The 27997-nt window shown below is 43.8% G+C and overlaps 1 protein-coding gene across 3 annotated transcripts in view; it reads left to right on the top strand.

Annotated features, from left to right (window-relative positions):
- Positions 1–27997, top strand: part of PAX5 (paired box 5) — a 185620-nt gene that overhangs the window by 86998 nt on the left and 70625 nt on the right. For all 3 annotated transcript variants that reach the window (XM_026073256.1, XM_026073257.1, XM_026073258.1), the window contains exon 7: positions 8864–8993. In XM_026073256.1, the coding sequence (XP_025929041.1) occupies positions 8864–8993 (130 nt within the window). The remainder of the gene's footprint in view (positions 1–8863; positions 8994–27997) is intronic.

Genomic DNA, 27997 nt, shown 5'->3' on the forward strand with positions numbered 1-27997 from the left:
CCCACTGTGCAGGGAGGGGCACTGTGGTTGTACCTGGGTAGAGTGGGAAATTTCTCTCCCTGGCTATTCTTCACTGAAAGGCCATGGTGCTGGCTAGCGGGTTAGAAAAAGCCAAAGTAGTAAAAATCTTAGATGTCTTCTGCTGCCCCACCCCAGCACAATTAAAGAACACATGAACCAATTAGTGGCAGCAGGGAAGTCTTTTTTGATAGAAGCCACAAGATTTGGGGGACATTGCAATGGCATGAGAAAAGGCTGTTCCAAGAGCTCTCTGTTCCCTGAGCTTTCTCTTTTGTTTCCTCACGGGATGTTTGGCAAAGATGAATTCTGCTTCAGGGCAAGTGGAAAAGAGAAGATGCTAACATGCCCCTTATGAGCCCCATGAACTGGGAAGAAGAGATGAATGCCCAGGACACCACACCACCAGCAAAACTTGTCATTTCTTTGGGAAATACTGTGAAATGATTGGCATTGTTAGACCTCTGTGCCTTTCAGTATGCTGTTTGTGTACATCTGTGTTAAACTCCAGAGGACAGGAAACTTCTTTGTGAAATGCTGATCACATGATAGAAGAATGTGAGCTAATTATGGTAAAGATAATCTGTCCCCAGCTCTATGCACTGAGATGAAGTGAATTCCATATCGGGCCTTTCAGCTGCTTTCATGATGTTGAGGCTCTTCTGCTACTCCATATTGCAGGTTCTCAGGTTCTTAGAGGGCCAGAATCAAGGTTCTGGTGATCCATCAGCTCATTGAAGTATCTCACAGCTGAGCGGCAAGAGCCACGTTTTGCAGTAACATGATACTTTCTTGTTCCAAAACCATGTACCAGTCTCAGCTTGGCACAGGCACTGTTCCCTGCTATTTGCTATTTCGTTGCTGCTAAGTCAGCATGGTACCAGGCCTGGCTGTGTTTTCAACAGTAGGAGCTCAGACCATAGCAGTGGCTGTGATGCAGGTGTGACACAGTGAAGCAAGGGAGGCCTGCTGGGACACAAGGGGTAAATCAGTGCCTGGACCTGGACACATGTGGCTATGGGGACTGGTGTGCGAGAAGGCTGCTGGTTAGCAAGCTGCCCCTCAACCAGTGTTTGCTTCATATGGGTGCCTGGAGTAGCTATGGTCTTGTGCATGATTGGTAGAGCCAGGTGTGGTCTCAGTTCAGTCACTTGGGGGTGGCTCTGTAAAACTGACTGCTCTGGCAGTAGAAAATAGCTAGTAGCACAGAGGAAGTTTTTGTCATGGGAATGGGGAAGTGTCTGGAAAATCCCTGCAGTTCATCGTTCTTACCTCCTGGAAGAATTGCTTCCTTAGGGCCACAGGAAGAGAGGTGCAGTGGAGGGCATCTCCAGTATGTGACAAACTACCTAGACTGAAAATATGGAGGGAACAGAAAGCCTTCACTTCTCACATCTCCTTATTCTACAGTCCTCTGCCAAATGCTGCTTGAATGTGGACTTTCCTCCAAACTGTGCTGAAAAGCAGTAATACTTCCAGTCATGCCAGCCTGCAAAAGCTGTCCCAAGGATTCAGGATTCAGGCAGCTGAAGGCAAATGAAATATTTGGAGTCCTGCCTGCAAAAGGACTGTACTGGTTGTGCCTCCCCATTCATCTTCCTGTAATCTTGCTGAGAATAGTAATAGACTGGATTCTGTCTGCTTTATGCACCGTGGTCATACTGCCAAGGTCACACCTTTCCACAAAGATTATAAGGTGCAATGGAACTTCCCATGTTAGGTAACGTTAAGGAGCAATAAGATACCATCTTCCGTACTTCAAGAAGTGGATGTACTTATTTGTGCTCAGCCCTTGAAACTTTTGCTTCTGTTACGGAAACTGATAAATCCCTTTTAGCTTGACAAGCCTAGCTTGAATTTACTTAATGTTGTGTTTTCAGGTCATTACAGTTAAAATGTGAGACCTAATCCTGCTATAGTTTGCTCCAAAATCAGTTACGAGGAAGTTAAAACTGAGGAAAGATGTAAAACTTTAACATTGCAGTCTGCTCTAAACTCTTAAATCTGGGGTTTTGCTGGCAGGGAATTGTATTGGTTATAGTTGTGTTTGTGAAAGGAACTAGAGTCATACGGCTGTCTGCCTATAAAAGCAGAGTAGAATTGCATCTACTTGCCCCAGGTCTGCACATGACCTAACATTTGGCATACCTGGATGCTTTCCCTCAGGTAAGCCAAAGCTATAAATTGATCAGCTCCCCCTTCGCAGGTATAAAACCACATTCATGCTCTGCCTATGGGATGGCTATGGATCAGAATATGTCAGGAAGCCCTGAAGAGATTTATTACTCTGAGTATGGTGGATTTACAAACTTTTTTAGAGCATCAGGAATTAAATAAGGACTCATTTCCACAGGGAATGGTGTGTGCTCTTTTCCTCATATCAGAAATACCAAACTGCAGCCTAGCACAGCAAAATGACAGCTTTTTTCTCTGCTGCCCTACCTACCCATTTCCCACTCCTACTACATCACCAGCTGTCCAGGACAACTCTACAGGACTTCAGCCCTGCTTTTATTCATCCACTGTTTTTTTTCAGATTAGTGCTTTAGGGAGTCAACTAGCCCTCCTGTACAGTTAAATGTACATACACCCAACGCAGAGGGAAGGTGGAGTTACAGACATAGGACAATGTGGAATGATATGGGAATGCTGAAATGTATACTAACTGCTCTGCTCTGCAGAGCTGTAAAAAGTATCTTGCAGCAATGACAGAGGCTAAGGCCATCGGTGGTCAGCTGAAGTGAGCTGCAGGAAGTTTGAGGATTGTAATACATAGAACCAAACAGGATTTCTTTAATGACAGTTTCTGGTAGGATCTGGAACTAAATCGGTTACCAGAAAAAGAAGCTTTCTTTAGTTGCACCTTTAGACAGCGGAAAGGCTGGACCCTTGTTGGTATCGGACAATAGGGGATGGTTGCTTGAGGATTTGCCCTAACCAAGGGCAGTGATTGCCAAGGTACAGAAGAAATGGGGCTGAAGCAAAGGTGTGTGCAGCACATTTCAGCGAGAAGTGTTAGAAGAAAGGAACTGAGTGAAGATACATGACGGCAAGGCGAATTTCAGAAGCGGGATTAAGCTGCAAGGGCTAAGGAGTAGGACAAATTTAATGCAAAACTTAGGGAGGAGAATAGGAGACTGGCCCTTCCTGAGAAGTCTTCAGTCCAGAGTACCCTGTAGTGTGCACCCTGTAGAGTGAAGTGACAAGGATCACCAGCAGCTATTTATGTTGGCAAAATGTATTTGACACACTCATTTGGAAGAGGTTTGTATGGGAGATCTTTCAAGATGACAGGAGGTACTTGTGCCTCATAGAGATTGTGCCTTCAAGAGAAACATGCTTTTATTGATATAAACCTGCTACTATGGGGCTATCAATATAAATTCCTTTCTGTTTGAGTAAGATCTGAACAGCAGAGACAAAAACAGAGATATCTGACCCAAAACACTGCATTGAGTACGTGGCAAACCTCAAATTGTGTGCTGGAGCTCTTGGACACTTCCCAGAAAGTTGCAAAGATATTTACATATCTCTTTAGAGACAGTCACAACACGCAAGACATCTTTTGTTTCCCTTTAAAAAAAAAAAAAGCTAACCATTTGATTTGATGGCTTGAAAAATGTTGGGGGCCTGATTTGCCCTTCAGTACTTCAGCTCTGCATGGCCATCACACTGACTCAGACTGCAATAATACAGTGGAAATCATCCTTAAAATTGCTATTTTTAGTTCATCTGACTATTCTTCACTTAAAGTCATAAGCCTCTGATTGTTATGGACATGATTATGATCTCACAAACAAAGGATTAAAACTTCAAGTGAAGATAGTAATAGAGGAAAGAGAACTTTAAAAGGAAACTTTCCAGTTTTGTATAAATGGCTCTGATAAAAAATTATGGAAAAAGGCAAATAAAGATAAGCTTTCTGCCACATACACAGAAGTCCTTCTGAACATATGGATTGGTTTCAGCTGATGCAAATTGTCATAGCTATATGGACTTTTCCAAGCCATAGGATAGTGTCAATTTGATTTCTGAGGCCATGTGGTCATTTACACTAACTCTGGCTAATGAGATTTAAAAATTCCCACATTATGTGAAAGCTTCTTAAAATAGTCAGATCACAGAATCACAGAATGGTTGAGGTTGGAAGGGACCTCTGGAGATGGTCTAAGTCCAACCCCTCTGCTCAAACAGAATCGCCTAGAGCACGTTCCACAGGATTGCATCCAGGAGGGTTTTGAATATCTCCGGAGAAGGAGACTCCACAGCGTCTCTGGGCAACCTGTTCCAGTGCTCTGTCACCCTCACAGTAAAGACGTTTTTCCTCATATTCAGACAGAGCTTCCTGTGTTTCAGTTCGTGCCTGTTGCCTCGTGTCCTGTCTCTGGGCACCACTGAAAAGAGTCTGGCCCCATCCTCCTGTTTAAATATTTGTATATATTGATAAGATCCCCCCTCAATCTTCTCTTYTCMAGGCTAAACAGGCCCAGCTCTCTCAGCCTTTCCTCACAGGAGAGATGCTCCAGTCCCCTAATCATCCCTCCGCGGGACTCTCTCCAGTAGTGCCGTGTCTCTCTTGTACTGGGGAGCCCAGAACTGGACACAGTACTCCAGATGTGGCCTCACCAGGGCTGAGGAGACAGGGAGGATCACCTCCCTCGACCTGCTGGCAACACTCTTCCTGATGCACCCCAGGATACCATTGGCCTTCTTGGCCACAAGGGCACATTGCTGGATCATGGTTAACTTGGTCCTTCTCTGCAGAGCTGCTTTCCAGCAGGTCAACCCCCAACCTGTACTGGTGCCTGGGGTTATTCCTCCTAGGTGCAGGACCCTGCACTTGCCTTTGTTGAACTTCAGGAGGTTCCACTCTGCCCAACTCTCCAGCCTGTCCAGGTCTCTCTGAATGGCAGCACAGCCCTCTGGTGTATTGGCCACTCGTCCCAGTTTTGTATCATCAGCAAACTTCATCCAGGTCACTGATGAAGAAGTTGAACAAGACTGAACCCAGTACTGACCCCTGGGGGACACCGCTAGCTACAGGCCTCCAACTAGACTCTGCGCCACTGATCACAGCCCTCGGAGCTCTGCCATTCAGCCAGTTCTCAATCCACCTCACTGTCCACTCATCTAGCCCACACTTCCTGAGCTTGTCTATGAGGATGTTCTGGGAGACAGTGTCAAAAGSCTTGCTGAAGTCWAGGYAGACAACATCCACTGCTCTCCCCTCATCTACCCAGCCAGTCATTCCMTCAYAGAAGKCTATCAGATTGGTTARGCATGATTTCCCCTTGGGGAAGCCATGCTGACTACTCCTGATCACCTTCWTTTCCTCCACATGCKTGGAGATGGCYTCCRGSATGAGCTGCTCCATCACCTTTCCAGGGATGGAGGTGAGGCTGACTGGCCTGTAGTTCCCTGGGTCCTCCTTCTTGCCCTTTTTGAAGACTGGGGTGATACTGGCTTTCTTCCAGTCTTCAGGCACCTCTCGTGTTCTCCATGACCTTTCCAAGATGATGGAGAGTGGCCTAGCAATAACATCCGCCAGCTCCCGCAGCACTCGTGGGTGCATCCCATTCAGGCCCACAGATTTGTGGGTGTCAGGTTTGCCTAAATGATCTCTACGCCGATCCTTTTTGACTAAGGGAAAGTCTTCCTTTCTCCAGACTTTCTCTCTTGTCTCCAGGGTCTAGGATTCCTGAGGGCTGGCCTGAGCAGTAAAGACTGAAGCAAAGAAGGCATTCAGTAACTGCCTTCTCTGCATCCTTTGTCACCAGGGCACTCACCCCATTCAGCAATGGGCCCACATTTTCCCTAGTCTTCCTTTTGCTACTGATGTATTTGAAGAAGCCCTTCTTGTTGTCCTTGGCATCCCTTGACAGATTTAATTCCAAATGGGCCTTGACCTTCCTTGTTGCATCCCTGCATACTCGGACGACGTCCCTAGATTCCTCCCCAGTGGCCTGTCCCCCTTTCCACGTTCTGTGCACTTCCTTCTTCTGGCTGAGTTTTGCCAGGAGCTCCTTGCTCATCCATGCAGGTCTCCTGCCTCCTTTGCTTGACTTCTTACTCATAGGAATGCACTGCTCTTGAGCTTGGAGGAAGTGATGCTTGAATATTAACCAGCTCTCTTGAACACCCCTTCCTTCTAGGGCTGTAACCCATGGGATTCCTCCAAGTAGCTCCCTGAAGAGGCCAAAGTTTGCTCTCCTGAAGTCCAGGGTTGTGATCCTACTTAGTGCCCTGCTTCCTCCTCGCGGGATCCTCAACTCCACCATCTCATGGTCACTGCAGCCAAGGCTGCCCCTGACCTTCACGTCTCCAACCAGCCCTTCTTTGTTTGTTAGTACGAGGTCCAGCAGCACACCTCTCCTTGTTGGCTCCTCCACCACCTGTGCCAAAAGTTATCATCAATGCTCTGCAGGAACCTCCGGGACTGTTTGTGCCTAGCTGTGTTGTGTTTCCAGCAGATATCAGGGTGGCTGAAGCCCCCATGAGAACCAGGGCCTGGGATTGTGATGCTACTTCCAGCTGTCTGTAGAAGGCCTCATCTATTTCTTCTTCCTAATCAGGTGGCCTGTAGTAAACACCCACAACAGTGTCACCCATGCTAGCCTGCCCTTTGATCCTTACCCAGAAGCTCTCRAYTCGCTCTTCATCCACCCCTAGGCACAGCTCCATACATTCCAGTTGCTCTCTCACATAAAGAGCAACTCCACCACCTCGCCTTCCTGGCCTGTCTTTCCTAAAAAGCACATAGCCATCCATGACAGCCTTCCAGACATGTGAGCTATCCCACCATGTCTCTGTAATGGCAATGAGATCATGGCCCTGCGATYGCACACAGATCTCTAGTTCTTCCTGTTTATTCCCCATGCTGTGTACTTTGGTGTACAGGCATTTCAGAGAGGTGATCAAGCATGCAGGTTTCCCAGGAGGGATAGAAGAGGATGCTCTGTAGCCATGTCCTGTGCACACTTCCCTGGCTGCATGCATCCACTGGAGGCATTCCGACTTGAGCTGTGTTTTGCTGACTACCCTGTCTCTGTAACTCTCCCCTTCCCCCACCTTTCCTAGTTTAAAGCCCTCCTTGGCAGGTTGGCCAACCTGTTGGCAAGACACGTGTGTCCTGCTTAGTGAGGTGGATCCCATCTCTTGCCATCAGTTGTCGATCTTCAAACAGGGTCCCATGGTCATAGAAATCAAAACCCTGTTGCCAACACCAGTGGCGCAGCCAGTCATTAACTTGGAAAGTCTGTCTCCACCTCCTCCCATCCGTCCCCCTCCCTCGCAGGATTGAGGATAAATTGACTTGGGCTCCCAGACCCTTGACCACCATCCCCAGAGCTCTGAAATCCTGTTTGATGGTTTACCATTTGCTCTTGGTATCATTAGTGCGCACGTGGAAGAGCAGCAGAGGGTAACAGTCTGATGAGTGGACAAGCCTTGGCAGTCTTCCTATGACATCTCATATGCGAGCCCCCGGCAGGCCACAAACCTCTGTAGACAAGAGGTCAGGTCGGCAGATAGRCGCCTCCGTCCCCTGCAGCAGGGAGTCCCCCACAACAGTCACCTGCCGCCTCTTCCAGGTGTTCCCGCAAGGCACAGGGTCTGTTGTCCCAGTTGCTTCCCTTGCAGCCATGCCCAGCTCCTCCTCATCCTGGAGGACACTAAACCTGTTCCTCAACTGCAAGTCTTCAGGAGGAGTAGGAGCCTTTCTCCTCCTACAAGAAGTGACCAGTTTCCAGCCGCCTTCTACAGTGTTATGTACCATTTCACATGGCCCAGAGCCTTCTGGCAACTCCACTGCTGTGGGGGGTTGGGACTCTTGGAGCTGTACGATCTCCGAGAATACCCTGTCTATCTCCATCTCATCCTCTCAGATGCTACACAGCGTACTGACTTCCTCCCGTAACGCCCTTACCTGACGACACAACTCATCAGCACCACAGCTCCTGCAGGAGAGCTGACTGCCAGCTCAGGCCTCCCGGAGAGGCCCCAAGCACTCCCTGCAGCCCGAGACCTGTAGAGCTGCATCAGCTGTCAGAGGGTCTGTCTGGGTCCAAGCCTCTGACACAGCCGATGCAGCGACTCCAACAGCTGCTGGGGAATGTGCTCTGCGGCGTCATGACCATACCTGAAGAAGTGTACACTGCTGGGATTGGAAATGAAGGTGCCTTCTTGCACCCTTCTGCACGAACTGCTGCACAAACTGCTGCATCTGTTCGCTGCCTCTGTTAGTTGCGCTCTGATGAGTTATTTTTAAACACATTTGGATTTGGAAATGATTGACAACAAATCCATCCATTAAGCATACTCCTTTATTTACATGTGCTTCATTGTTTTTGAAATGATGAGAAAATGCTGCATTCCTGAGAGAAGCTGTGAAACTGGACACCCCACTTACCATCCGCTCTTTAGTCTCTTCAAGTGTAATCACTGGAATAAGGGGAGTTCAAGTTAACTAGCATGAACAAGTGTTCATGTCACTCTAACAGGCAAATAACTTTCCTTCAGCTGTTACAGCCCCCAATTTGCTCTACAGAATTTCCTCAGTAAGGAAAGCTGTTACCTGTTGATTAATTTGGCTTCTCTTTTCATAAAGAGGCCCATTTTGATGTTCTCCTAGAACATTAATGATAAGCACAGACCCCCTTATAGTGTATTTTGAGTACTTAACAGCATGGTTTAAATGTGTATTGCCTTTGAAACTGGCCTGTGTAACTGAACAAAAGGTTTTTGAATTCTGTATTGCATCTACTTTTTGTCTACTTTTGTCATAAAGGCAAAAGCTGTTGAACAGTAATTTTATTATTGCTGAGATTCCTTTTGTTTCTTTTTCCAGGCAACTGAGTACTCAGCCATGGCATCATTAGCTGGTGGATTAGATGACATGAAGGCCAATATAACAAGCCCTACTTCTGCAGATATAGGACCTAGTGTTCCAGGGCCTCAGTCATATCCTATTGTAACAGGTAAGGAATTTTCAAACACTGATAAGTGGTGTAAAAGAGTGTGTGTGCACATTGCAATGTGCTACCCTTTATGAAGGGATTGTGTTGGATGTGTCATCATTCACTCAAAAAAATCTGCTTATAGCTGTGTGACTTTATAGCAGGCCAGTCTGAAGTCAGATACATGGTGTGTATATATCGTTAGTGTTCACTTGAGCTAACAGATAACACATCCCTTTTCACCATGACAGGATATGCCCCTCCACACCAGCTACATCCTAAATACCAATGTACAGCCGAGAAGGAGAATGCTTGCCTGTGCTTTTGGGTTTTATTACTTGTTTTTCATAAAAGTGGCTGGTGTTTTTGACCGGATGGGATTTTTATTATATTTCAGACTGGATTGAATTTTAGATGCATTTCCTTCCTACAGATACCTGTGTTTTGGGTCTCTTTGGGAATTATAATTGTGCACTAAGGCTGAGCATTTAGCTGAAAAGTAACTATTTACTCTAGGAACACAACATCATCTGCATTTCTTTAGCAGGCATAGGCTGAGCGTCAACAGTTAGAATTTGCTAGATGCTGTGGTATTTTAGTTATTTGGGGCTGACCACACCACTTGGGAGGAGATTGCCCAAGTGGAAAGAAAATTACAAAAATATGTCCCCCAGGGTTTGTGTGGGAATTAGAAAGGAGAGCAAGGGAAGGAGGATGTCAGCAGAAGGTCAGGATAAGAATGATTAGCTGACAGTGGTGACTGTTTTAGCTGGAACTGTTGACAAAGAAGTTCTGGTGGACTCAGCTACTGAGGGTCTCAGAAGAGGTTGGATTATATTGGATCATATAGGGCAACTGCATTAGCATCCGGTCTCTGGAGGAAGGTAGGATTGATCCATGAGTTCCAGAAGAATGGACCACTGAAGATGCTGAATTGTCAGCAAAGAATTCGCTTATTATTTAAACTCAGCTACTGCAACAGCGGCCTGATATGCAGTGAACATACCTGATCTTTACGTTTGGACGACGAAGAGCAAAGCACGGTTTCTTCAGCAGCTAACATGAGCTCTTTCAAAGGCAGCTTATGGGAAGCCTTGTGTTTCTTCCTCAGATCAGGATTCTGTGTACTTGTTAAACGTCAGGTCTTTAAAAGTAACATGTATCCACAGCTGACAGAGTATGGGAGAAACCATTTCCTCCTTATTTTACTTTCAGGAGTCACTAGTGATTTTCTTGTATTACTGCTTCCGTAGTGTTTGGTTCTGTAGTGTAGAGCTGGCTGATTATATGTGTTAAAACATGACTGACTATAGAAATGACACTGCAAAGCTTGTTTTATATTTTACCTGAGTTGTTCTTGTGACATTATATACACTTGAACAAAAGTTCTAGATGTTATGTTTGTTAATTCTCATTGAGAACAGGGAACAGTTTTTATGACAACAAACCTAGAAAAAACCTGCCATTGGTCTTAAATGTGACAGGGCTATAACAAAACATGTGTCTTACAAGGCAGTAGGTATTTATATCTTTAATTAGATATTGCTATAGAGTTTTTTAACACCTGCATTCATAAAACCTAGATTTACACGAGCATATGAAAAGTGTTTTAAAACCTATTGCTTTTTGATATATTTTTTAAAAAAGATTTTCTGTTATTTTTCCTTTCTCCATAATGCTTGTTTAGTGCTGTTCAAACTCTAGAAGCACACGGAAGACCCAAGCATTATCTGAACCCTATAGTGCTGGAAACACACCATACAGGAGACTCACACTCTCCCCTGAGGCTTTCATACCTAGCTGAGAGGACATGCAGATCTTCAGAACAGCTTCAGAAAAATAGCTTTTTGTTTGTTTTTGGTAAAGTGCCAGGCATGCAAGTGAAGGTATACTTGGTGATAGAGCTCCAACCATAGCTCTGGACAAACTAGTCCATTTTCTCCTAAGAATTAAATGGCTTTCCCATTCCTACATCTTTTTTTTTCCCCCACCCTGTTGCTTTCCAAACAGTTCTTCATCTGTAAAAGTGAGGATGAATTTCTGCAAAGTGTCCAGAATTCTGTGTTTAATGGTGTTAATGGCTTGATAGCTTGACCTTACTTCTCAGTGGACTTTCCAGTAAAAGTCACTAGATTATAAATACATTTGTAACAGCTTTGTTATCCAGAGACCAAGAACTTCTAAAAAACTGGCAAGTGAATTGTAATATCCAGAAAAATCTGTTAGTGGAAAACATTATTTATTTTGGAAAGTCTTCTGGTTTGTGTAAAGCAGAACTGTGAATATGTGATTGCATACACAGAGTGGGCTATTGGTGTGCAGAGAGCTTTTAGCTTCATATTTTGGGATAAAGAACTTGAAATATAGACCCACAAAAGTTTGGGAAATAGGTTTTCTGTGGCCAAGAAAAGTAATGTAGTACTTTTGATAGGGCGATATCTGCAGTTTAAGCTTCATCAGTTTTTGTGAGAGTCTGGAGACAGTTCTGGGCTGCCATTTGCAAAGAGATCTAAGTCTAGTCCACTTTTGTCAGTCTTAAGTCTGTAAGACATATCATAAGACACTTTAATGCAAATGAAGCTGAGAATTGAGGTCATATGATCACAGTTTTTCATTGTTGTTATTGCTGGGCCATGATTTGGATAACAAAGCAATCCTGAGAGTTGAGATGCAACAGATCCCATTTCCCAGTATGTTGGCAGATCAAAACAGTGGAGATATGACTTGAAAAGGGGCTGCTAAACATTGGCATTCATGTCAGCATTTCCTGCTGAAATATGTCTAAAGAAATTTGAGTGACAGTTCTCAGTACTGCTTTATCCACCACTCTTGTGTTATGGACCACCAGCCAAATATCTGATTTTTCTCCATTGTTTTTATGCCACATTAAATATTAAGTAAAAAAAAAAATCCTTTTTCTTACTGCTTGCTGCCATGGTTCATAAGTGCTCTCTCCATTTACAAGCCAATGATATGTGCCCAGCTCGATACTGCTGTAGTCAGCAGTTTCCGAGCAGTTCTTGATTGTTACTAATTACCTGCAGATGCATCTTCCCCATTCTGGCTTGCTGATTTCAGTGTGGTAGCTGTCACTTTGAAAAGACAAAGTGGCACTGAAATTGACACCTTCGTTTGGCTTTCCAATAACTTGTAGAGGGCAGATTGACAAATCTGCAGGCACTCCTGACTGCAGCTGGTGGGAGAGTCAGTTTGCATTAGCAGCAGTGGCCAGAAGTGTCTGTTGACTGCCCTTGCAGAGGAGCCAGAGAAGTACATTTCATTTTAGTGGAATCTGACATGAACCCTATATTTCTCTGTTGAAAAAAGATGCTCTGAGCAAAGCATCAGGAGCGAGCTTTCTTTTTTTCCTCAAGCAGATGTTTGAATAGGGGAACCTGGTCTTCTCCTATGCCAGAACTTGTCTGTCACAACTGTGCCTCCCTTAGCTTGCTTGCTCTTCCAAGATGCTGCCAAGGCATTGTCAGATGTGCTGGCTTCTGTTTTGATGTATTTGATGTATTGATGATTAAGAGGCTGCAGTGCATTTTGCAACTTACATGGTTACTTACATGTCTGTGCAGAGGAAGACTAAGACTCTGCCACATATAGATAAATGCTTCTTTATTCTTCTCACTCTACTTTGGAACTACACCACAGAAGGAATATTATCTTATACATTCCTTCTTGGGATCAGCCTTGAAGGCAACATCCCCATAAACCCAAATACATCAGCTTTTCTGCACATTTTATATGCATATCACAAAAGAGAGAAGAAAGAGAACAAAACTGTGAGCAGAGTCCACTTGAAAAATGTCATCTTGAAGGATGGGAGAGGGGAGAACACTGAATGGCAATCATGTCAAATTATTTTCTGTGGCTTGCAGTGGGAGACTCAGGCCACGAAACATAAGTCATCTTGGGCTTCAGGCTGAACTAAATATAAAGTAAGTGAGAAAATGCATGTGGCTGAATAGACTCTTCCACTCCTGAAAAATCAGCCTGATTTTTTTTTAGTGTGGATGCATCCAATAACTTACATGCAATATATTACACCAGATAGTTTTTTCTTCACAGATGACACAGATCTGTGACTACTGCAGATCACAGGAATATGTTCAAATTTCCATATTTCTAAATAGTTTGTTAAATTTTTGTGGATATGAAACACAATTGCTAAAATGAGAGAAGTGCACGTCAAAAAATGAGCTATTTATTGCTATTGTTCTACTGTAAAATACAGTTCTTAACTGGTCTCTCATAGTGTGCTTTTCCTTTAGGAATGCCCAGTCTTACAGAGAACTCTGTTGCCTAATTTTCAGCCTGCCTCGTATCTTACTTGTTGTGTCATGCTGTGGCTGCAATTTATGAGCCAGAGTTTTGCCAGCTTTTGTTAAATGATAGTTATTGATTATCATATCTGAGGCGAGGAGCAAGATGGTGACAAGGCAGCTGGATTGGAAGGCTTGCCAAAAATGGAATGTCATCTGAGTGGTTAATGTTTGCAACTGAAGTATATTTTGATGCCTTAAAAAACAACAGCAATAAGAAAAAATAGCCCCTCTAAAAGTCCAGGCTGATCTCTTGCCAGGATTAAATGCTGTTAATATTTAGCATTTAGCTCAGAGAATCTGGCAGAGCTTCCTGCTTTTTAGCAAGCAAATAAGTGGCATGGAGGATGCAGTTCACCTTAGCTCCAGAAGAATGACAACAGATCTTTCTCAGCCAATGAATGGAGAAAGATTAATCTGAACAATCCTAGACACCAGCTTTTGGATGGAAGGAGTCTGGAGCCACCTTTCCCTCTGCACAGACTACAGTCTAGGCATTGAGTTTGGACTAGACATCTACTTTTTGGATAGCTCAAGTTAGATGGGGGGGATACCATGCTGAGGACTGATAATGATATTCCTGATCACGGGGTGCTTTGAGCTTTTGTCTCCAGCTGGCTCCTCATTAGGGAGGATCAAGCACCCTTTGAGCTCACGCTAGGGAGAGGCCTATATAAATACCAGGTCTAGAGTGCAGCTACCAGAGTGCAGCCAGCAGAAGTAGACTATAGATACAGCAGTTTGTGCAGAAGGATGCAGAGAAGGGGGCCAGAAACTCTGTTGAGGGCAGTGTATGCATACTCAGAAATGATAGTGATGTGCCACAGGGCTCAGTCCTCAGCACCTACTAGAGCAAATACCCGTCGCACAGCAGAGATCTTGAATCAGACTGAGCTCCCAAGGGATGATGCATGTCTGCAGGTCTGGGGCTGCAGGCAGTGCCTGGGACCTCTTGCTGAGGCTGACACAGGGGTAGATGGTGTTCTTGCCTGTAGGAGGTGTGTGCTGGTGGAGGATCTGTGTTGCCAAGTTAAGGACCTGTGTGAGAAGGTCATTAGACTATGCAGCACCAGAGATGATGATGATAAAGAGAAAGATCAGATCTTCTCTGACACCTTGCAGAGAGCCTGCACTGAAGAGTTGTACTGAGGGAGGGGACACAAGAGTCTGTGCTTATCAGGTTGGGAAATGGAGACTCCCATGATGGCATAGGCTGGAAGTCTGTGAATTCTGGCACCAGGAGGAAGGCTTCCGCTCCACCTGCAGACCTGCAACTACAGAGCAGGTTCAGTGCCCTGGCAGGAGATGAAGGGCTGAGAGCTCTGTCCAAGGAAGCAACTGAGCTGGCTGAGCCTTAGCCCGCAGAGGCCTCAGGAAGGAGTAAATGATAGTAGTGGAAGACTCCTGCTGAAAGAGTTTGGCCAGATTGACCTGTCATCTAGGGAGGCTTGCCTCCTGCTGGCGCTCAGATCTAGGAGACTGTGGAGGTGCTGCCAAAGACAGTCCAGCCCTCTGACTGTTCTCCTGCTGCTCTTGCATGTGGGTACCACTTATCTTTCACGCGGGCACCAATTATCAGGTCTGCCAGGGATGTCTGGAAGCATATCAAGAATGACCACAAGAATGGGAGCAATAGTAAATGCCATAGAGCCATGGTTTTCTCTTTGTTCCTGTTGGTGATGGGGAAGGGCTTGAGGAGGAGTGGATGGATGCTGCAGGTCAAGAACTGGTTGGGCAGCTGGTTCCAACAACAAGGATTTGGCTTTTATGACCGTGGGAAATCTTAGAGGTTTGAGGGCTGCTAGAGAGAGACAAGACCACTTGACCAAGCAGGGCGAAAGAATCTTTGCCAACAGGCTGGCCAACCTGGTGAGAAAAGCAGGAACAAGGGAGGGAGGAGATGAAAACCCACAGACAACTGCGCAAGTGGCAGTCTGCGTTGGAATGCAAAGGGTGCAGGGTGATGTGGACAAGGGAGACCTCAAAATCAATAAAATAGGGCAGAAGCAGCCCACCTCAAGTGTATACATGCAGATAAGAAAGTGCTGAGGAGGTCACAATTATAATGAAAGTTCTTCTGGGAAATCAGCATGTCTGGAAGCCTCTCTGAAGTGCCTGTATATTAATGCATATCTCATGACGAACAAACAGGATGAATTAGAGGTCTGCGTGCAGTTGTGAGCCTATGATCTCAGAGAAACATGTTGGGATAGCTCATAAAACTGGAATGCTGCAATGGAAGGATACAGCCTCTTTAAGGAGGACTAGCTGGGATGACAAGGATGGGGAGTTGCTGTTTATGTGAGAGAGCAGCAGGAATGCATGAAGCTCTGCCTTGGGACAGAGGAAAGCCAGTAGATGGGGCCTTCTTCAGACAACTGCAAGAAGTCTCACATTCACAGGCTCTGGTCCTCATGGTGAACTTGAACGACCTTGATATCTGCTGGAGGAACAACACAGCAGGACACATGTAATTCAGGAGGTTTCTGGAGTGCATTGATGATAGTGTCCTCACACAGGTGATGGAGGAGCTGATGAGCAGAGTTGATCTGCTGGACCTCATATTTACAAATAAGAAAGAACTGATTGGACATGTGAAAGTCAGGTGCAGCATTGGCTGCAGTGACCACGAAATGGTGAAATTCAGGATCCTGAGAGGAGTAAACAGGGCAAAAAGCAGGATGACAGTCTTGGACTTCAGGAGAGCAGACTTCAGCCTGTTCAGGGAGCTGCTTGGAAGAATCCCATAGGATACTGCCCTGGAGAGAAGAGGGTCCAGGAGATCTGATTGATTTTCAAGGATGACCTCATCCAAGCTCAAAATGTTCCATATGCATGTGAAGGAAATGAAGCAAAAGTGGCAGAAGGCCTGTGTGGATGAACAAAGACTTCCTGACAAAACTTAGGTAACAAGAGGTGGTAGCATGGTCAGGTGACCCAAAAGGGACATAGAGACAGCCTCTGAGTGTGCAGGGGTGAGATTAGGAAAGCCAAACCCACTTAGGGCTGAACCTGACGAGGGATGTGAAGGACAACAAGAAGGCTTTTGCAGGTACATCATCAGCAAAAGGAACGCTAGAGAAAATGTAAGTCCACTGCTGAATGGGAATGGAGACCTGATTACAATGGACACAGAAAATGCTGAGGTACTCAGTACCTTTTTTGCCTCACAATTTTGGATTCTTCCTCAGGGATTTCAGGTTCCTGAGACCAGTGGGAAGGTCTTGTGAAGACTTGCCCTCAGTAGAGGAAGATCAAGTTACATAACATTTAAACAAACTGGTGGTAACAAGTCCATTGGACCTGATGGGATGTACCCACATGTTCTGAGGGAACTGGCTGACATTTTTGTGAGGCCGTCCTGGATTATTTTGCAAGATCATGTTATTTGGGGGAGGTTTCTGAGGACTCCAAAAATGCAAACATCTTCAACAAGGGCAAAAAGGAGGATCCAGGGAACTACAATATATATATAGTTAAGTTAGGAATCTTGTCAGCTTCACCTCCATTGTCCAGGAAGCCACTTCCAAACATATGAAGGACAGGAAGGTGACTGGGAGAAGTCAGCATGGGTTTAGGAAGAAGTCATGTCTGACCCACCTGACAGCTCTCTACATGAAATGACTAGCTTGGTGTAAGAGGGAAGAGCAGTGGATGTTTACTTTCTCTTTAGCAAGGCTTTCAACAACTGTCTCCCATACAGTCCTCATAGAAAAACTGATTAAGTGTGGACTAGATAAATGGTAGGTGAGGTGGATTGAAAACTGGCTGAACAGCTGGGTGTAAAAGGTTGTGACTGGCACATGAAGCCCAGTTGGAGGCTAGTCACTAGAGGCATCCCCCAGGAGTCAATACTGTATATATAGGCAGAGTATTTAATCAGTGTAAACTAGATGGGGAATTGTCATGGGCTGAACACTTTTGTGAAGGTTCTAGGGGATCTCAAAGCAAACACAACCTTTCTCTTCTGTGTTCTGAGCGGATTCTAAATACACTCTGCTCACATCAGAACCAAATCACTTCCTTTTTCCAAAATTTACCTTCTCTTCATTCTTCTCAAGCTGAAAACAGAAGTTTAACTAATAGATAGTGCTCTGCTTTTTTAAGCACTGATGTACCCCCTGGAATTGATGCTGAAAGGAGCCAAGAAAGGGCTATTTCTTTTTTGGCACAAGCCCTTATTTGATTTGCCTTTTATGACCTGTTTTTGATTATGATCTGAGACAGCTAAATAACTTTTGTGTCAAATGGAAAATACAATGTGGAAAATAAAAGCAAAAATGAAGCTCCCAATACATGCCTTTGAGGAATACATAATAAAACAGGACATTTGTTCATTCATGTACACCTGAAGTTCACAGTGAAGTCAACTAGTATTTCAGACATGCAAAAATGTGGCATCAGGGTCAACATTCATTAATATCAAGTGCAAAACTGTCTTAATAGTGCTGGGAAATGCACTATGAAAACTGCAGTTGGTGATCCTTGGGAGGAAAAGAAGACATTTATTTTAACTGGAATCGCACTGTAATTAAAAAAAAAAAGGTTTTGTACCTAGTTGGTTTTACAGTTGTTGATTTAGGTCTAAAACCAAGTCTTGGTGACCACAATGAAAGAATAGCCACTGATTTCATTAGGAAATAAGATTTGGCCCTTAAGTTAATCTGGTACTTTGCATTTTAAGAATGATGTAGCAGTGGACTCACCTCACTGAATTCTTATAATTTAGGAATTAGATRGCTGGTCTATGGTCATCACTGTAGCAGGGTCTCCAGATGTTGGAAAGGAGAAAGCACTTCCAGAAGGTGACTTATCCCATATATTTTATATAGCTGAGTTAGGAGTCTTCTTCAGAGGCCACCTGTTTCTTTCAAATGACTATAAAGGGTACTAAGAATAATTAGCTTAAACTAGAGCTAAACAACATGAGATGGATCTAGCCTGTGGAGAGGAAAAAAGGTTACACGGGTAAGATTTTGGAGGATATCATTATCTAGGCAGTATTTGTGAACTATTGGTAAGCCATGGTTTAAAAACTTTGTTTTCATTAGCTGAATGCAAGGATTTCCATTATTTTGATTTTAAACTAAAAATACTAGCAGTTTTAACTGAAAAGTTTTTTCAAAGTGAACAATTTAAACTTCCCATTCCATTCCTCTAAAATAAGGATAATTTAAAAATTTCACAATTCCTTTTTCCAATTATTTATTTTTGCTAAAGTCAACACACCTTTGAAGAAAGTCAAGGGAATGTTTGTTTTTTCTGACATAGCCTTTTCTGCTGGAAAACTGTTTTGTTAAAATTTTTGTTGGCCAATTCTAACAATAATAATAAAAATCCTTTTTCTGAGGCCATTATGTTTTGTTCATATAATCTGTCTCTACATGCAAATGTTGAGCAGTGTTTAAACATTATTACCAAATTATACTTATTTTCTGTGGATTGTTCTGAAGCGCAAAGTAGTGTTGGTAGATACTTGTTCCTTGCACAGCACAATGCTAGATTTGCAGCTCACTGTCTACATTTAATAGATAAAAGTGCAGATGCATTTTCCAATAATCTATTCATCATTCCCTATAAGGCCTGTCATGTTTAAGACTTGAAAAAGGGCCACATAAACTCTTGTGGAAAGGCAGCCAATCTCAAAAACAAAAGTGTCATTTTTAATGACAGGACTGAGTCTAACTGAAACATTGTTGAATTTTTTCATTTTTATGAATTCTTATCTCTCCATTAAAAAAGAACAAGCACATTTGAGAAAGCAGACTAGGCCACCTCACTTGTACCCCACTAAGACCCAGCCTATTAACTGGCACTTTTAACAATGTGCAGTCTGATTCTGTTGGGAGTTTTGCTGTGGATTTAAATGCTGAATTTAACTGTGATAAACATGTTTTGGTGCAAAGCATGTATAATAACAATTTGCATTTACATAGCATCTTTTACTTAAGGATTTTGCAATCTCTAATTAATTAAATCTTTCCCTCCCTTCCCCTAGTACCACTGTGGTATGGATAATAAATACAATTTTAAATTGAACAGCCATACTAGAAAGATTAAGACAACAYGATTATGATGCCTCCAGTGTTGGCTCCTGATTGCAGTGAGGCTGGGGCTTGTTTTGCAAACACACTGAGCAACTTTGGCTCTTGTTCACTTTAGTTGAAACATTCTGAAAAAAAAATTGGGCATGGAATCAACTCCACACAAATGGGTGGAAACCTTCTTACTGACTTCAGCCATAGTGCCCCAGGTTGGTCTTTTGGACCAAGAGAACTCACACACAGTTATGTCACAGTCTACAGCAGACCTGGGCTGAGCCAAGTGTTTCAGATACTCAGAGCTGCCAGTGCAGCTTGCAGTGTTACCACTTTAGGACATTGACAGCCAATTATTTCCAAAGGGGCATTTTATGCTGCCAGAGAAATGTCGTAAATCTGTCTTAGATCTCCAGACTGGAAATGAAAATAATACAGAGGAAAACTCTCTAATTAGTATAAATGCTTTCTGAATTGCTTTTTTTGGCCTGCAGTAATATTGATACATCTGAGAGTGTCTGTACAAGCCACCAAAATGATATTTCCAGGTGGTTAGAATGATGCATTGTCATCTGTGTGTATGCAGGCTCCACATCACAAAAATAAAGCCTAATGGTAGTCTGAATTAGGCTTTAGAAAATATTTGTAGGACAAAGTAATTATTTTGATGACAGTGATCAAAAAGACCACCAAACTTGCTACACCACCAATAACAGGTGGCTTTAGCTGGCCTAATATGAACTACTTTTCACCTGGTATTTGACCAGTTTGAAGATGACTTTTATTTACACCTGAGATAGTCAGTTGTTGTACTGATAGTTTTGGAAGCCATTAGAGGAAGAGAGGATTTTTTTGCTTACATGATAAAACAGAGATAATTGAAGAGGTATGTGCACCACTAAGTAACAGAGCATAATATAATCAAACTTGCTGTCTCCCATCAGCTAGGGGTGTGACACTGTCATTTTGAAAAGGGAGCATACTTAAAATGACCCCAAACTGGGAGAAATCTACTTAGAAGGACCCAAAAAAGAAAAGCTACAAAATATAAAGTGTGCAAAATTTAGATAATCCTAAAGACTAGTGGGTGATACTATCTCCAAATGCTGAGCAGTATAGATGCTTCCTGAAAGGCTTTGCTCTGAGGACTGAGCACTTGAACTTCATGTGACAGTCTATGGGAAGGCAACATAGACTATTTCAATATGCTATCACTACCTTGTATTTTTTCCTGTTTTGTGAGGTTTGACAGGTTTATGCTCACATACATTTTCACACTGTAGCCCAGCTGGGAACTAACAAAAATACTTCTGGCTGAGATCAGGTGAAAGGAAGCCAAAGGAATCCAAATGTTCTAATAATGTTGCAACAGTTTTTAGGAGAAGGGGAACATTTTCTGTTGCAGAATAGAAAAAAAGCTCTTGCTTAATTTTCCTGCTACTTTCTTTGGAGTAGCTCTTCCTGTAGTTATTTCTCATGGAAAATTCTCTGAATCCTCAGATAATATCTGGGAACAGAGATTTTGTAAGACCTTTTTGGACTTTTTATAATGGATCATTGTTTCTTTATGACTTGCAAAAAAGTTGTGTTTAAACAGGTTGAAAATGTGCAAATTTCAGGTTTTGATGTCATTTCTCATCAAAATGTTGAAATTTAAAGAAAAATACAAAGACTACTTTTTTTTTGCTCTTTGTAACTATGGAAGAGGTGGTTATTTTTTAAATACCGTCAAAAAGAAAATGTCAATGGCATTTTTTCAAATTACGATTTGCTGATTTTTGACTAGCTAATCCATACCCACTTTGCCGCAATGAAACATACAAATTTATTTACAGGAATATCACTTGTGAAAATCCCATGAAAATCAGAAAGAACAGGGACTAATTGTGCTGCTACAGACTTGAAGCCCAAGTTCAATTTTTCACATAGACATATGTGACTGAAAAGTGAATTCAGCTGTGGGATAAAAGGAGTATTAAGGTTGCAGTGGAGTTCTCTTTCTTTTCATCATGCACTTGTAACAATCTAAATACCCTGAATATCCTGTGCTGATACTGTACTTTTATTGAGCACTGACTCCTAAAAATGGCTTGTGTATGAGGAATGTTTCTCTAAAGAGGGGATATCTGTGCATGACCCCTCCTCAGCACAAAGTTTTGTTTCTGGAAGTTGTAGGCTCAGATGTGGTGGCTTTTCCAGAGGTAAGCATGCTCCACAGGAAGGCTGATCCTGGACTGCTGGGTGTTGAGAAGCTGTAGGAAGGGAGAGTGTTTGGAAGAGTTTGGTAGAAAGCCAGCACATACTGCTTGCTGCTGCAGCTGCAATAATCAGAAAGTTCGTAAGAGGCTCTGAAATATTGAGGGATATCAATGAGATTCCCTTTGCAGAAAATCCTGTTTTCAGCCCTAAACAGAGGGCTGCTTTTGCTGCCCATATCTCTGTTAATATTACGATATAGATGAAATATGAACACAAAATGTTCCCAGGCAGTGATACAGTCTTGAAAAGGTCTGGTAGTTTTTCATTCCCAAGCAGACTTCTCTCCCGTGCTGTCTGAGCCTAGGTGTCAGTCTATGCTGACCAGTACGGACATGCCTAAACTCACCCTGGTTCTGCTGGTTTCCTCACTGATGCAGAGATGGCCGAGCTGGCTGGGCATGCACTAGCTCAGGACCAAATGTGACCTGATCTTGCCAAGACAGCTTCGCTCAGCTTAATCAGGCAGAGCTGCATCTAGACCCCAAACTGGCTGGGGGGCATTGGCCCAGGCCACCTTTTGATCTCTCTGCACTGAGCTGAACTTGTTGCCAAGCAAGGAGCAGCAGTCATATGAACTAGAATAAACTGTGTTGCTGTGGGAGCAGGACCAGCATTACATACTCCAGATCTTTTGAACTAAGTGTACAGGTGACATGAGCATACAGCTGTGCCTTTGCTCCTTTACGTTTGCCTATGGCTGCTTGGATCACACCAAGAAGTGCTCCATAAATCTCTCACTTTCTGCCCCAAGAAATCTCCACTGCTTTACCTATCCCGGTGTAATTGAGTTTATATTGTAGTGAAATATTTTTTCAGTGACCTCATCATTGCCAAGGCCAGCTGCCTTTCCCAGTGCATGAGAAGAGATCCAGGCAGCTGCCATGTTTTTTTGCTATGAAAATGCATGAGGCTGCAGAAGTTATATCAGGTCTTGCACAAATGTACAGGAGTAAGAGGTTTTTCTCCTTCTTCAGAGTGCCATCCTATAGCCAAGAATGGTCTTGTCCACTATATAACTGTACCATTGCTTCCCTAACACCTTCCAACCAATGTCAGCAAAACTGGAGGGAGAGGGAGACGCCACCAAGAGTCAGCAGCAAACCTACACAGTGCCTGTTAAGTTGCTGGCCAACAGATGGAAGGTGGCTTGTTCTATTTAGCCTTCCATGCCGCCATGAGGCAGTGGGCAGACTATGTATATTCCTCTCTGCAGATATGCAAAACCTGCCTGGATGCAATCTTGTGCAACGTGCTCCAGGTGACCCTGCTTGAGCAGGGGGGTTGGTCTAGACGATCTCCAGAGGTGCCTTCCAACCTCAACCATTCTGTGATTCTGTGATATATTCTTGGTGGCCAGCCAGCACACATGGTCACAGATCCAAGTGTGCCACAGCATGTGCTGTATTTTCTCCAGGCAGCAGGATGAACAGAGCATAGCCAGCATGTCACATAAGAACATTCAGAGAACAGTGGGGAGAGCTGAGGTGCTGTAGATCAATCACAGGATGAGCAGCCACAGGCAAGAGGGAAGCAGGACTGATTCTGCTGCTCATAGCATCACTAGTCTTCTTTTTGATCTAAGAACAGTTGGAACCAGCAGTGCAAAGGAAACCTAGCGTGTTAACTCCTGCCTCCTCTTGAAGTGGTCTCACTGGCTATTTTCCTTGGGAATTAATTTTGAGATAAATATTTTCCAATTCATACATAGGAAAGTGCTATGTATGCATTCTTACTATCTTTCATCAGGCCTTACAGATCTATTTTTGGCCCACATCTTTTGGTGTCACCTCTTCCCTCCTCCCTGCTGTGTCTCATTCTGCTTATCATGAGAGCCCTAAGGAGCTGTTGGCAGCTGCTGTGTGTCAGAGAGGGCTGGGAGAGCTGAAGGGAAGAGCAGATACAACAGCATTATCCAGGTTCCCAACTATCTTTATCTTGTCCAAGCCATGAGGGAACAGCTCCAGGTTCTCCCCACTTTCTTGGCAGCTCTGTTACAGCAGTGCCCCAGACCAGAAGGGTTCCCATGCAAACAACCCTGTGTGAACAGGTAGCTGGGGCAAACTATGCGCAGAGAGGCTGAGAGACCAAGCTCTTCAGAGGTGGAACAGGGGACCCAGAGAAGAGAACAGATAGAGCATTCCTGAGATGAGCAGCCATTTTATGCTATTGCCACAAGTCATATGGGAAAGAGAGACAATTTCTTCCTACCATCAATTGTTCTTTTCCAAAGATAGTAAACATCGCACCTGCCATTTGTGACACCTCCAGTATAAATCTGCTGGTATCGTCCTGCAGTTTGGACAAGAGCATTTCAGGAGTCATCTGCTTTTATAAAGTATAGCAGACAGAGCTACCAAATTGTGGTGGCTGAGGAACAGAAGATGGCCTTGTGAGTCCTGAGTGGACATCCCTTCACTGTAGCACTGTGCTGTGTTTCTCCAAAGGTTTACCATCCGTGTTAAACTTTTCTTATTTTTCATCTCCCTTTGCTTGCTCGTCCTGGAAATTTACCCTCCAGTCTCTTTCCAGGAAACCCACCTTCCCAGCAATATTGCTGCCTCCAGCCTTGTCAGTGTGTTGTACACAGCACTGCATTTTTTTAATTTTTGTGGCAGCTGAAATGCAAAAGGCTTTCTGCTTGGTCCCTGGAGTACCACAAAGCAAAGTCTCCAGTCATATGGCACCTAAATATCATAAACAGTGCAATTACCTCCTTACTCTCCTCTAGAAGGCATCAACTATAGCTATTCATCTAACAGCCTTCTCTGTTTTGTGCTCCCATTCTGTTTTCCTCTCCAGGATCCTCCTCTTTTGCAGTAGACCTTCTGCAGAGACTATGCACCACCATCTATCCCAGCGGGCCAGCTCTCCCTCTGCTGCTTTGGAGCAGACTGAAGGGAGGGAACATGTTTGTGACCACAGTGGTGGAGAAGGCTGCCATTTCTGTAAAAGCCGTGCTTTAACAGAGCACAGTGTAAGCCTCCAGGGCACATCTGTCTATCCTCCACCCTGACTGCAGACCTGGCACATCAACAGTTTAAAACTATCTTAGACAATGAAGACTCAGATTATTACATTATGCAGAGACACAGAGCCAGATAAGAAATGGAAGGCAGTGTCCTCCAGGACACAGTCCCTCCCCGGCCTGTCTTCCTCCAGAGGCAGAGTCAATCATTTGATGCTGGTCTATACTCTTGACAAGTTACCTTTCTTACTGGCACAGTGCCATGGTGAGATTGGAGGGAACAAATCCCTTCCACTTTGCCAGTGCATTGGTTGCCACACAGCCAGTCACAGGATTAGGCTACTCAGACAAGGGGCATCAAAGAGGTTTGCCCCAGCTGACAGGCCATGTTCCAGCCAGCTCAGAGCATTCTCCCTGTCTTCTCAGCTCGCTCTTTCTTTTGTGCACCCTATCAGGGATGGTGAGAAAGCTTCAGTGTCACAAACGTCCCACTGAGAGCATGGTAGCTCTGTCCCCCCAAATCAATGCTCCTTTCCTGAAGGGATTCTTTTCTTTGACCTTTGTAATTATTCCTATTCAATCTTGTTTCATGTTTTTTAATTTTTTYCCTTTCTGTTTTCTCTCTCTCTCTTTTTTTTTGCCTAAAAGTCTACCACTCCTCTCCAGTGTATTAAGGATGTGAGTGAAATTGATGACTAGAATGTCTCAAGCCTTTATGATGATGAATGACTTTCACTGCCAAAGCTTTTATTGTCTGTGATTTGGGAAGAAGGGGAACTGATTTATCGTGGTTGACTGTCATGCCATTTAATACAGTTATAAATCCTGACGTCACTGATGGGTGGTGTGAACTAGAGAACTCCTCTGGCCAGTCTCCCGTTGTCTCCCCCTCCCTTCCATTTTGTTTAACTTTTATGACTACTTACTTTCACAGCTCTTTCTTTGTTTGCCTTTTCTCAATTACGATCATCAGAGGGTAGCATTTAGGAGGAAATTTAAAAGCTTGGGAATTCCCACATCAAAGGTGGCTGCCAAGTGCTGGAGCAAAAACTGTGTTGGTTGCTCTGGGGCATCATGAGACCATCAGTGACCTTTTACTGTCTGGTGCAGTGGCTTCTGCACCCCTGACTAATGTGAGGCAGGGATAGGGGCTCTGTGTCCATGCTGTGTCAGGGACAAGCACCGCAGTACAAGCACCAGGGTCACACAGCCAGACAGCTGGGCAGATCTGTAGGTGCTCTGTGCCATGCTGCAGAGCACACAAAAAGTTGGTTTAAATGGCTTAAGTGAAGAGCAGGGGCATGGAGAGAAGAGTGGAGGCCAGGCTGTAGGAGAAAACCAGCCTGGAGTAATCAAGAGCAGCCTAACGTCTGCTTCATACCGTTTTGAGAGGCCAGGTGGGCTGCTAGTGTCACCTGGGCTCTGTTGGAGACGTAGGGAATCCTTGGCCGGCCTCTCGTCCCGCTGTTCCCAAGACAGTGGTGAGACTGGTGTGTGATGCAAATGGGTCAAGAATACACATCCCACATCCTGGTCCAGGACCATTCCGAGACACGCACTGACAGGACTGGCATTGTCCATGTTTGAACATGGCAGAAAGAGGAATTTTACACTGTGGGCTGGAGCTAAATCGTGTCAGTTGTTTTTTTGTTTTTTTTACAAGAGCTCTCAAAAATGCATATTTGTTAATGTCTAAATATCCTAATTGTGTTTTTTTACACTGCATTTTAATGATCTTGCTGCAGTCCTCCTGAAACAGCACCTATGGTTTTTATACAAAATAAACTAGGCAGTAGTAACACTGCTGCTTCCTATGGCTGATTTTGCAGCCAAATTGCAAAGTGTTTCCACTCCCCAGGTTTTAGAGAGAGACAACCAACCAGTTAAAGCCTGTGATAGAGAGCACACAGTCTGTTAGCAGTAAAGGCAACTTCCTAACTTGCATCTTCCTGTTTGGTTCAGCTCAGCCAATGAGTCCAGGTCACAAATCTCTGATTAAATGGCATTTGGTCAAATGGCATTTTAGCAGTCTGGAAAAAGGTAGCGAAAATTGGCTAACAAAATGACTTTGGCTTTTATTGCCATGGGACTGAGAAGCCACTTTCAGTGTCAGACCTTGTTGTGTTGGGGAGGGTACAGTTATACAAAAAGATGTATTACTGGAAGAGCCAAGTTTTAATTTAAATATTTGTATTTAGTGTCAGGCTCTGTGCATGTCAGTGGCATGCTATAAATCAAGCAAGTGGAACCATGTGAAGAAAGGAAAGGGGATCAGATCTGGGGTTATATGGTTACATAGTGAAGCTATCTGCACAGCCTGGTGGCAACAAAAGAAACACCCCCTTTCTTTTCCACCACTTACCCTTGTGGTATGTATTAGAGGCAGTCAAAATTGTCTTCAGTGCTTGCAAAACAAATAGATAATAGAATAGATCTCAGCAGCCCCCACTGGCCCTTTGAGTAGTTCTTGCCAGCTGGCAGCTTCCCACAGAAATGTCTTGAGAAAGGATAAGAAAGGAAAGCGAGAGGAGAACAGCTTTGGAAATGGTTCCAGGATGTCAAGGGGTAAGCATGGAGGAAAGACTTGAGATGAGCAATGACTGGCTAACAATCCAGAGGAATATTTGATACAAACCTTCAACCCAAACAACAAGAGTTTGCAGTAATGGGATTATCATAGGATTAACTGGATGCACCAGAGGATTGTGGGGTGGATTTCTAGTTGAAATTGTTTTTACAATTTCTTCTTTAATTTTGTTGGGAAATGAAGGTCATACCGCTTTTTCATTCCAAAGGAAAAATTGACTTGTTACAGAAGAAGATACTGTAAGTTATCTGACTGGTTTTGAACTGGAAGGAGGGAGATGGGACATTAGCTAAAGGGGCTGATAGGGGAAACAACTGAACACATGGCAACCAGTACTGCTGCTCTTGAAGAAGAAGCCAGCTCTGTATCTTTCATATTTCTTTCAGATTTTCACAAACTTCTTTCCAATTTTGTCACCTCCTGTTTTTTCCTGGCTATGCCATAAGCTCTCTGGGTTTCTGAACCTGTTTTGTGGACTCCAAAGGCTGACTTTCAGGTTCATGTTCAAACCTGGTTACCTTTCCCTTTTATGACTAGATGAGTTGCTCACAAAACTTGCTAGCTGTTCAGGAATATCTGCTGGAAGGGCTTTCCTGTAAAAGTGCAAATTTCTGAAAAGCTAGGAATTTTCCAAGAAGAAATTTCATTTTTACAATATACTAATTTTGTGCCCCTAATTAGTATTTTTGTCTGAAAAGTCACGTTGGAATACGTTTGATCAACCCAATATTTTCTTGGGCAGACATGAAATATTTTGAGCAGAATATTCAACCTTTGCCTGTCTTTCATGCTATATGGGAATTGTAGTTCCATGTCCCCTTCTGCCCTCTGGTCTGAACTCACTGGAG

This window comes from Apteryx rowi, unplaced genomic scaffold, assembly GCF_003343035.1.
Source record: "Apteryx rowi isolate R43461 unplaced genomic scaffold, aptRow1 scaffold_364, whole genome shotgun sequence".
Lineage (NCBI taxonomy): Eukaryota > Metazoa > Chordata > Aves > Apterygiformes > Apterygidae > Apteryx > Apteryx rowi.